The 12,056-nt window shown below is 39.6% G+C and overlaps 1 protein-coding gene across 2 annotated transcripts in view; it reads right to left on the bottom strand.

The window, feature by feature from the left end:
- The window catches only part of Cntnap2 (contactin associated protein 2), a 2,247,664-nt gene that overhangs the window by 244,903 nt on the left and 1,990,705 nt on the right, over positions 1 to 12,056 (bottom strand). For both annotated transcript variants that reach the window (NM_001427648.1, XM_087658677.1), the window contains 1 exon segment: positions 5,125 to 5,361. In NM_001427648.1, coding sequence (NP_001414577.1) covers positions 5,125 to 5,361 — 237 coding nt within the window.

Raw genomic sequence — 12,056 nt, 5'->3', positions numbered from 1 at the left:
ATTGGAACTGCTCTATTAATTGGAGGAGTCATTTTATGACACTCCAATTGTTCCTGAAGTTCCAAAGTAACAATTTAGTGTTCTACTGCCAGTGTAAAGATGCCAAATATATACATGACTGCAAAATATTCTAGAGAAGCCTTAGGAGATGGTATGCTTTAAGGTAAAAATAAAAGGAATATAAATAAGAAGGCATGAAGTACTGAGAATACAAAATAGCATTTGCCATTGAACTAAGTGTGTTAGATTCTCTGTTTATAAGTAAATCCAGAATAACAATGTCATCATTATGGTCACAGTGGCCTTAGGAAGTAGATATCATGTGTTCTTGAAGATGAGGCTCAGTTGTATTCAAGTTATTCAAGGTTATAGCATATGGATAAGAAAGGACATTGGATTCAAAGCCAGACCTAATACCATCATCCGTTTTCTAAGTAGAGAGTTGAACTGGCCATTAATAATACAGATCATAAAATCTTCGTCAATGTCATAGAACTCAAGAAGGAGAGGAGATGTGCTTATCCACAGAGCAGAGGATGCACATCTGTATCGTCAAAAACAACGGTAACACTGATGATTGAGCTGCCCACCCATCACTCAGCTGTCTCATGCCTGTGAGCCTTCAGGTTTGACCCTATCTAAGCAACAAACAAGGGAAAGCTTAAGACTAAAATAGGAGTTTCTAAGGTTGGAAAATGGTTTAAAAATCCCTCCCCCAATCCCATGCCAATGGTTTGCTGAACTTGGGTAAGCAAAGGGATCATTAGGAAGTGGTTTTTTTTTTCTTTTTCTTTTTGCTGTCAGAGGGATACAGGACTCTGCACTGCACAATGTTTTGACTTTGAATAAGTCATTGAAATGTTCTGAGAATGTCACAATGGTCAGACTCAATGATATAAGCAAAGCTTCCAGGCACATTAGGGGTTTACTATGTTTTGATTGTGTCTTTGGGAACTCAATCTTCACTGTAAATATACTGACAAATAGGATGGGGGAGGTGACTATGTCTCCAGGGCTCTGCCTTCCTGAATGGATTAATGCAGTGATGGTGGAAATGAGTTAGTTATCTTGAGATAGGATTTTGATGAATGTATGAATTTGGCTTCCTCTATACTTTTTTGCACACATTTTTCTATTTTTCTTCCTACTGAGGCTATTACATCATGAAGGAGCTCACCAGATGTGGGTCATTTGATCTCGGACATTCTAGCTTCTAAACAATGAATCAAATAACTTCCTTTCTTTTCTTAAAATCGTCCAGTTTGGGATGTTTCAGTATAGCAGTGCACATGGACTACTAACATTCTTTAACTGTTAGTTAAATAATTAAGACACATATTTTCCAAGACTTTAGAGAAGAGTTCTTTCTTGCCTCTTCCAGACTCTGGTGGCTGCAGGAAGCCCTAGTCTTGTGGGGCCATCACTTCAATCTCCAGCTCTTTTATCTATCTAGCAGTATGTCTCCAAGTCTTCCCTTCTTCTTACAAGGGCTATCATTTAGAATTTAGACTTTTCCCTAATTCAGTTACATTAACCCTGAACTGTGACTGCTAACTGGGGATAAAAACTCTGAGATTCCAGGTGAAGATGAATTTGGGGCTCCCATTAAACTTCAAAAATCTATTACTTTTCATTTTCTATAAAGTCACATAGGAGACAGAGATTATATACTTCAAACTATGTGGCATACTTATGATGGCTGTTAAGAATGGCTTTGGTAATCATAATATATTTATGTATTGGAGGTTTGATTGTCCAAGAAAGAATAGACTCAATTAGAAAAATAAACTCATCTTTGCCACAGTGAAGTAACTATCCATTTGGTTCCTAATGAAGGTTGAGGATATCACACTCACAGATATATTTGCTTTGAAGACTGGGATAACCTCTGATTCTGGGAGTATCTAGGCCTCAGTCAATGGGTTCTCAGAGAGTTTTTCTGTGTAATGAACCTGTCTCGTCTGAGTTAAATGGATGCTGGCTGGTGAATAATTTGAGATGATGGGAAAGCCATAGTATTCTGAAGGTAGATGATGTGATGGGCTGTGTGGTCTAGTGATATCTGTTTCCAGAGTGTCCCCTGTTAAGATGCAAAAATGCTGGAGAGAACTGAAATATAATTCTTTGGATGTTCATCGAACAGCAGGCTGTTTTAAATGCATTGAGAGATGGATTTTCAAGAGTAACTTAATTATCATCAATTTTCACTCGACATGAAACTCATTCATTCCAGATAACATGACTAGATTATACAATAATTTCTAGTTAATCAGTAGACATTTTCTCATCAGACGCAGCTACTTCTTAAATATTCCCTCTAAGAGTTCTTCCTTCTACTTCTTTTCCCACGAAGAAGAAAAGTAATGAAATCACAAATAACTTATCATTGGGTGAAGAATATGAAATATAGGTAAGCAAAAACAAGTTTTAAAAGGCCCACTCTTGTCTCCCCTTTCTGAAAAACAAAACAAATATCCCGACAGTTATATTTTGTTATGTATGCTGTTTTCTTTACTCTGTGTGTGCTCAAAAAGGTTTATTTTTTGTCATTTACTCATTTATATGTTTCTGTGTAGGTATGTGCACAGGAAGGCAGGTTCTTACAGAGGCCAGAAGAGGGCACTGAAACACCTGGATCTGGGATTGTGGGGAGGTTTTTTTTTTTTTTTTGCAGGAGCAGCAAGTGCTCTTAACCACTGAGCTGTCTTCTTTAGTCCCTACCTGTGCATTTTTGAAACAGAACCATGTATCTGGGTTGTGTGTGGTGGAATGGATGGTGGATAAGCTTCATTCACTTAGAAAATTCTGGGCATATTCTACATCTAGACCATGGAAGAATTACCTCAGAAAAGCCTTAATTGAACCTATTCTTTTGCTAATGTGTTTGGTTGTAGTACCAGTGGGAGGGTGGACATAGGAACTGCTGTACAGGTATGAGGCTACAAGGGTGAGTTCTGAGAAGACAAAAGGAGAGCTAGAATGGAGGTTCAGCAAGAAGATACTATCATGGACACTAGATGAAGCTTGCTGAGTACATAAATTGGTGTGGCTGCTTCTTATGTCTGAACTAGTATTACTGTCACCTTAACCAAGACAAGGAGGAACTTGTCTCCCAGATGGATGCTCACAAATGGTTTTCAAATATACTTAACAGTTTTCAATTAAAATTTACTTTTTGTTAAAACTATTGAGCCAAATGCAAATTCATTGTAAGTGGCAACTAGGAGAATATTTAGATGTCTTTTTGTACAAACTCTTTGAGACAACATCAAAGGAAATATATAGCCTTCATTTACCTTTATTTCTGATGCTGGATAAAGGTAAAAGGAGATGCCCCCGCATGAACATTGCCTATTAACCCCCAGAGGTTTTCTGTGAACTGCTGTGTTTAACTTAACTCTCCAGTAAAAAGGGGAACATGATTTGCTTTAAATTGTTACTTACACAGTGCAATGTCTCAGGCATTAGCACTTACTTGATTGCATTCAGACATTACGTTGGCAAAGGAATGGACTGCATTAAATTAACATCAAGCACAATGAATGGTAATTGCAAGACTGTCATTTCTACAAGTACAAAATTGATGTGTTCTGCAAGCCCATTCTATTGTATGCCACAGGAAAATCACAGAAGCATGTTGTTCTGAGCAGAAAAAATGCAATGTAATGGCCCTGTTAATGTGTCTTGGTATTTTTCAGCAATGGTATTCCTTTTTACCTTTGTTCTTGTCTCATGCTCATTCTTCAAATCCTGTCTGATCTAATTTGTATGCTCATATTCTAGGCCTGCCAGACAGCAGCCTGAATGTACAGGCAAACATTGTGGAACAATTCCTTCTGTGTGTGGTATCTTATGTGAATAATGCCAGCATAAACAGCCCTCCATGTATTCCTGAAAATATGAATGAGGACTTATGTAAAGCTTCTTAGACAGAGACACGAGAAACAGCTTACAGCAAACTTTCCCCAAATGCTATACATTCATTTAGAAAGAGAAGAGTGATTCACAAGGTTTCATGGCTTAGGAGAAGTGCCAGCTTTGTACTCTTCCTGCTTACATAGGGGAAATTAGGCTTCACCAGTGGAGTGAATTTCTTTCAGTCACATGTGATCACAGAGTATATATCCCAGTGAAAACATGTTGTCTTAGGGATTTTATTGCTATGAAGTAAAACCATGACCACAGCCATCCTTATAAAGAAAACATTTAATTGGGGGTAGCTTACAGTTTCAAAGGTTTAATCCATTATATTATGATGCAAAGCATGGCAGTATTCAGGTAGACATGGTGCTTGGGAAGGAGCTGAGAGTTCTACATCTGGATCCACAGGCAGCAGGAGACTGCCACATGAGGCCTAGCTTGAGAATATGTGACCTCAAAGCCCACCCTCACAGTGATACATTTCTTTCAACAATGCCATACTTCCTTTGTCAAGGCCACACCTCCTAATTGTGCCACTTCCTGTGGCCAAGTATTCAAACATGAGTCTATGGAGCCATTGCTATTGAAACCACAACACCTGTATATGCATTGCTTTCTTGTATTTTTTATTGTCCATGTGGAATTTACTACAGACTCAAGGGTTCATTAAAACTAGACTAATACTGTAATAAAAGATACTCTAGGTTGACCTAGATACAAAGATATTTCAGTATCTTTGTAGGTTGAGAACCACTTATAAAAGTGTTTTGAGTAAGAGTAATAATGATAATGGTATTAACAATCTGAGCAGAGACAATCTCAAGCTTTAGGAACTGGTGGGGGCCAGGGCACACAAATATCAATGGGCTGCATTTGACCATTGATGCTAATATGGGATGGTTAAGCCTGAGTTCCCTTAGAGTTCCTGTACTTTGTCAATCATCATTACAACATGGTGAGACTCTTTACAGTCTAATATTTTAGCCAGTGTGGGATCTGAAGAATTGTGTACTAGGTTCAGATCTCTTATTTTAGTAAACAACAAAGGTAAAGAATAATCAGATGATCTCTCTTAAGGTGGGAGAGGCATTCACCTTACCCTTAGAAACAAACACAACCATTTGCATCCATAGACGCACTAGATAGACGATTTAGTCTTATAAAGATGTATAAAGATTGCATTGGAAGTCATCTCCGCCATACCTTTGTTGCAGAATGTCCCATCATAGGCTGTGTTAGAGCAGTCACAGGAGTAGCCATGATATTTTTCGATGCATTTGCCTCCATTTTCACAGTTAGCCCCATAGCTGGTACAATGGCCGGAGCATCCAGATTTGAACCCAGATGTGACCTTTGCCCTTTCTTCTAAGTCAAGTGTCACTCCATTCATCCTCAAGGAGCGAATGCAGCCCAGGAAGCCCTGCTGGCCCCCAGCACCACCTGGTAATGACAGAAAGCACAGAGTTCAGATGGGTTCTTTGAACAGAGTTCAAAAGGCCTCTGCAACTGCCTTTTCTCTCAGCATGTTTAGGAAACTGCAGCAGGAGAGAGTTGATAAGCACAACTTGTCTTTTTCCCTTTCGAGTTGGTGCTGTCTAAACAGAAAGAGTTGAAGCTTTTCCCTTAGGCTGTAGTGTCTAATTAAAAGAGGCTGTCTTATGAGAAGAAATAAACTTGACACTGAAACAAAATGTTTGTAGATATGTAAAAATGTATAATCTGGATTCTTATGGAAAAGAGGCTTATTTTTTCTTTAATCTCAGAGTGTTCAGTTCTATAGCATTATCTGTTGAACTATAAAGCAGAGAGACATGAATACATTAGCATAGTTAAGTAAGTCAATTAGTCAGGAGGCATAAATTCATTTGAAATGTCATTATACTTGGTGATTCTTGTCTTATGAATTGTTTTGCTTTGAAGTTCACATTAAGGTACTCAGGACGTCTTGGCTAGAAGTATGAATGGACTACATAGAAATCAAGTATATTACAGTTATCAATATTTGAGGTTGGATTCCATTGCTTTTCCTCATGTCATTTTAAGACATAGCTGTGAAATGCTCTTTTTTGGGATAACTTGCAAACACATATACATGAACACATACACACACACACACACACACACACACACACACACACACACACACACATACACGCCATGCTAAAGAGTAATACTTGAGCAGTCATTTTGGCTCATTTTGGCTCTTTTTAGCTATCACTGACTTTTCTTTATCCCATATACAAAATGGTGGATTTTATTATGACACCTTCATACACATGTATCATTGTACTTTACTCATAGTCACTCTCCCCACCACCCTCCCTCATCCATTCCCTTCACTTGTCCCCTTTCCTTCAACAATAAAGTTTCCTTTTTGTTCTCTGTTTTTTTGTCTTATTAATATATGTGCTATTATCATGATACACAGCAGAGTGGATACCTGCATAAGATCTGTGCAGAATTGAGCCCTTCAGCATTCTGACATGGATGGGGATGAAGCTCTTGAGGTCCTACCCTTCCATGACCATCTATTTGTGGTTACTGTTGTTGGAAGAGGAAGTATCATTTCCTCCAGTAGTGTATCCATTGCTAAATCGCCCATGCCTTCAGTAAATGACTCCTAACCCATGCTCATGCAAGTAATCCTTGCAGGGCAAGAGAAGACAAGAAAGTATAAAAAGAACTAGTTGAGATGAAAAAGGGGTCTACAGGATGGATGAGGGGTAAGAGAGGGGGATATGATCATGGTACATTTACAATATATGAAATAGAAGGTTAAATTTAAAAATAAATGAAGAAGACATGTGACACGCACTGATGATCATTATGTCTTGTGGAGTAAGTTACAGAGTAGAACTGAGGTTTACAAGAATGAACATAGTAAAGAGGTTCTAACGTACATATAAGGACACATGATAACATTGTTTCACAGGTGGACTTAACTGAGTCTGTAATAGTCTCCCATAGCTGTGATTTTCTTTAACAGCTGATAAAGTGGGTGCTCATATCTGTATCTTATAGCTGACCCATCTTTGGAAACAGGTCTAAAATGGATCATATGTAGAATTACCGGAAGGCATTTCTGATGAAATTTTAAAAAAGAAAATACTATTATTAAAGCTAAAACCAAGTTTGTCTTTTGATATATGTTTGGTTCTGTGTACCTTTATTATTTATTTAATTTAAATATTTTATTCTTTGGATATTTCAAACATGGGTACCATATTTACATCATTTCCACTTCTCCCCCAAGTCAGTGGCTAATAAACAGCTATGCACTTCTTATAAGTACATAAGGTAAATGTCATTCATTTGATCCTCACCACAACCTGCAAAGGAAGGTATTGTCATTATTATTCCCATTGTACAGGCAATGAAAATTGAGGCCCTGAGGAGATAAAAACTTTACTCGAGGACTTATAGCTTCCAAACAGAAAGTGTGTATCAGATTTGTCTTATTCCTGAGCCTATCTATGGTTTCATTGGCTAGTGATAATCATCTAATACAGAAACAAAGTATTTGACCAGGTTCCCCACAGTTGTAATCATTTATGGTATGTATATGTGGATACTTTAAAAATGAAGCAGTCTATATTATGGGTGCAGGTTTTAATACATCTGACTATATATAGTATATAAAATGATATTACATATGGCAGCGCATATTGTATAGACATGATATATTATGATATAAATATGCATATATATTAATATGGCATAAAAACAGAGAACAGAAAGGGAACTTGATTGTTGAAGGAAAGGGGGCAAGTGAAGGGGATGGATGAGGGAAAGTGGTGGGCAGTTACTCTGAGCAAAATATAATGATACATGTGTATGAAGGTGTCATAATAAAATCCTCCATTTTCTATATGAACTAAAGAAAAAGTCAGTGCTGGCAAAAAAGAGCCAAGATGGTTGATCAAAGGCCCAGGAGCGGCAGGACCCCTGCAACAGACACCGCCGGACCCTGAAGGAAACAGACCGGATAAACAGTTCTCTGCACCCAAATCCCGTGGGAGGGAGAGCTAAACCTTCAGAGAGGCAGACAGGCCTGGGAAACCAGAAGAGACTGCTCCCTGCACACACATCTCGGACGCCAGAGGAAAAAGCCAAAGACCATCTGGAACCCTGGTGCACTGAAGCTCCCGGAAGGGGCGGCACAGGTCTTCCTGGTTGCTGCCGCTGCAGAGAGCCCCTGGGCAGCACCCCACGAGCGAACTTGAGCCTCGAGACCACAGGTAAGACCAAATTTTCTGCTGCAAGAAAGCTGCCTGGTGAGCTTGGGACACACGGAAGCAGAATTTCTCTAGAACCGGGCACGTTCTGTGTTTACCGGAAGTCCCACACCCGCGGATCCCGGCCCGCAGCAGCTCTCTGCTCCCAGACCCGGTGAGAGAGAGACCCAACCGCCTGGTCAGGTGGGCACTCCTGAGGCTGCAGAGCGGAAGAGACCACCAACACTGCTCACCCCTGCCCACATCCCTGGCCCAAGAGGAAACTGTATAAGGCCTCTGGGCTCCCGTGGGGGAGGGCCCAGGAGCGGCAGGACCCCTGTGCCTAAGACACCACCAGAACCAGAAGGAAACAGACCGGATAAACAGTTCTCTGCACCCAAATCCCGTGGGAGGGAGAGCTGAACCTTCAGAGAGGCAGACAAGCCTGGGAAACCAGAAGAGACTGCTCTCTACACACACATCTCGGACGCCAGAGGAAAAAGCCAAAGACCATCTGGAACCCTGGTGCACTGAAGCTCCCGGAAACGGCGGCACAGGTCTTCCTGGTTGCTGCCGCTGCAGAGAGCCCCTGGACAGCACCCCACGAGCAAACCTGAGCCTCGGGACCACAGGTAAGGCCAAATTTTCTGCTGCAAGAAAGCTGCCTGGTGAACTCAAGACACAGGCCCACAGGAACAGCTGAAGACCTGTAGAGAGGAAAAACTACACGCCCGAAAGCAGAACACTCTGTCCCCATAACTGACTGAAAGAGAGGAAAACAGGTCTACAGCACTCCTGACACACAGGCTTATAGGACAGTCTAGCCACTGTCAGAAATAGCAGAACAAAGTAACACTAGAGATAATCTGATGGCGAGAGGCAAGCGCAGGAACCCAAGCAACAGAAACCAAGACTACATGCCATCATCGGAGCCCAATTCTCCCACCAAAACAAACATGGAATATCCAAACACACCAGAAAAGCAAGATCTAGTTTCAAAATCATATTTGATCATGATGCTGGAGGACTTCAGGAAAGACCTGAACACACTTAGGGAAGCACAGGAAAACATTAATAAACAAGTAAAAGCCTACAGAGAGGAATCGCAAACATCCCTGAAAGAATTCCAGGAAAACACAATCAAACAGTTGAAGGAATTAAAAATGGAAATAGAAGCAATCAAGAAAGAACACATGGAAACAACCCTGGATATAGAAAACCAAAAGAAGAGACAAGGAGCTGTAGATACAAGCTTCACCAACAGAATACAAGAGATGGAAGAGAGAATCTCAGGAGCAGAAGATTCCATAGAAATCATTGACTCAACTGTCAAAGATAATGTAAAGCGGAAAAAGCTACTGGTCCAAAACATACAGGAAATCCAGGACTCAATGAGAAGATCAAACCTAAGGATAATAGGTATAGAAGAGAGTGAAGACTCCCAGCTCAAAGGACCAGTAAATATCTTCAACAAAATCATAGAAGAAAACTTCCCTAACCTAAAAAAAGAGATACCCATAGACATACAGGAAGCCTACAGAACTCCAAATAGATTGGACCAGAAAAGAAACACCTCCCGTCACATAATTGTCAAAACACCAAACGCACAAAATAAAGAAAGAATATTAAAAGCAGTAAGGGAAAAAGGTCAAGTAACATATAAAGGGAGACCTATCAGAATCACACCAGACTTCTCGCCAGAAACTATGAAGGCCAGAAGATCCTGGACTGATGTTATACAGACCCTAAGAGAACACAAATGCCAGCCCAGATTACTGTATCCAGCAAAACTCTCAATTAACATTGATGGAGAAACCAAGATATTCCATGACAAAACCAAATTTACACAATATCTTTCTACAAATCCAGCACTACAAAGGATAATAAATGGTAAAGCCCAACATAAGGAGGCAAGCTATACCCTAGAAGAAGCAAGAAACTAATCGTCTTGGCAACAAAACAAAGAGAATGAAAGCACACAAACATAACCTCACATCAAATATGAATATAACGGGAAGCAATAATCACTATTCCTTAATATCTCTCAATATCAATGGCCTCAACTCCCCAATAAAAAGACATAGATTAACAAACTGGATACGCAACGAGGACCCTGCATTCTGCTGCCTACAGGAAACACACCTCAGAGACAAAGACAGACACTACCTCAGAGTGAAAGGCTGGAAAACAACTTTCCAAGCAAATGGTCAGAAGAAGCAAGCTGGAGTAGCCATTCTAATATCAAATAAAATCAATTTCCAACTAAAAGTCATCAAAAAAGATAAGGAAGGACACTTCATATTCATCAAAGGAAAAATCAACCAAGATGAACTCTCAATCCTAAATATCTATGCCCCAAATACAAGGGCACCTACATATGTAAAAGAAACCTTACTAAAGCTCAAAACACACATTGCACCTCACACAATAATAGTGGGAGATTTCAACACCCCACTCTCATCAATGGACAGATCATGGAAACAGAAATTAAACAGTGATGTAGACAGACTAAGAGAAGTCATGAGCCAAATGGACTTAACGGATATTTATAGAACATTCTATCCTAAAGCAAAAGGATATACCTTCTTCTCAGCTCCTCATGGTACTTTCTCCAAAATTGACCATATAATTGGTCAAAAAACGGGCCTCAACAGGTACAGAAAGATAGAAATAATCCCATGCGTGCTATCGGACCACCACGGCCTAAAACTGGTCTTCAATAACAATAAGGGAAGAATGCCCACATATACGTGGAAATTGAACAATGCTCTACTCAATGATAACCTGGTCAAGGAAGAAATAAAGAAAGAAATTAAAAACTTTTTAGAATTTAATGAAAATGAAGATACAACATACTCAAACTTATGGGACACAATGAAAGCTGTGCTAAGAGGAAAACTCATAGCGCTGAGTGCCTGCAGAAAGAAACAGGAAAGAGCATATGTCAGCAGCTTGACAGCACACCTAAAAGCTCTAGAACAAAAAGAAGCAAATACACCCAGGAGGAGTAGAAGGCAGGAAATAATCAAACTCAGAGCTGAAATCAACCAAGTAGAAACAAAAAGGACCATAGAAAGAATCAACAGAACCAAAAGTTGGTTCTTTGAGAAAATCAACAAGATAGATAAACCCTTAGCCAGACTAACGAGAGGACACAGAGAGTGTGTCCAAATTAACAAAATCAGAAATGAAAAGGGAGACATAACTACAGATTCGGAGGAAATTCAAAAAATCATCAGATCTTACTATAAAAACCTATATTCAACAAAATTTGAAAATCTTCAGGAAATGGACAATTTCCTAGACAGATACCAGGTATCGAAGTTAAATCAGGAACAGATAAACCAGTTAAACAACCCCATAACTCCTAAGGAAATAGAAGCAGTCATTAAAGGTCTCCCAACCAAAAAGGGCCCAGGTCCAGACGGGTTTAGTGCAGAATTCTATCAAACCTTCATAGAAGACCTCATACCAATATTATCCAAACTATTCCACAAAATTGAAACAGATGGAGCCCTACCGAATTCCTTCTATGAAGCCACAATTACTCTTATACCTAAACCACACAAAGACACAACAAAGAAAGAGAACTTCAGACCAATTTCCCTTATGAATATCGACGCAAAAATACTCAATAAAATTCTGGCAAACCGAATTCAAGAGCACATCAAAACAATCATCCACCATGATCAAGTAGGCTTCATCCCAGGCATGCAGGGATGGTTTAATATACGGAAAACCATCAACGTGATCCATTATATAAACAAACTGAAAGAACAGAACCACATGATCATTTCATTAGATGCTGAGAAAGCATTTGACAAAATTCAACACCCCTTCATGATAAAAGTCCTGGAAAGAATAGGAATTCAAGGCCCATACCTAAACATAGTAAAAGCCATATACAGCAAACCAGTTGCT

This window comes from Rattus norvegicus, chromosome 4 (assembly GCF_021556685.1).
Source record: "Rattus norvegicus strain SHRSP/BbbUtx chromosome 4, alternate assembly SHRSP_T2T, whole genome shotgun sequence".
NCBI lineage: Eukaryota > Metazoa > Chordata > Mammalia > Rodentia > Muridae > Rattus > Rattus norvegicus.
The sequence above is the reverse complement of the archived record's forward strand: the minus strand, read 5'-3'. Positions and strand labels throughout refer to the sequence as shown.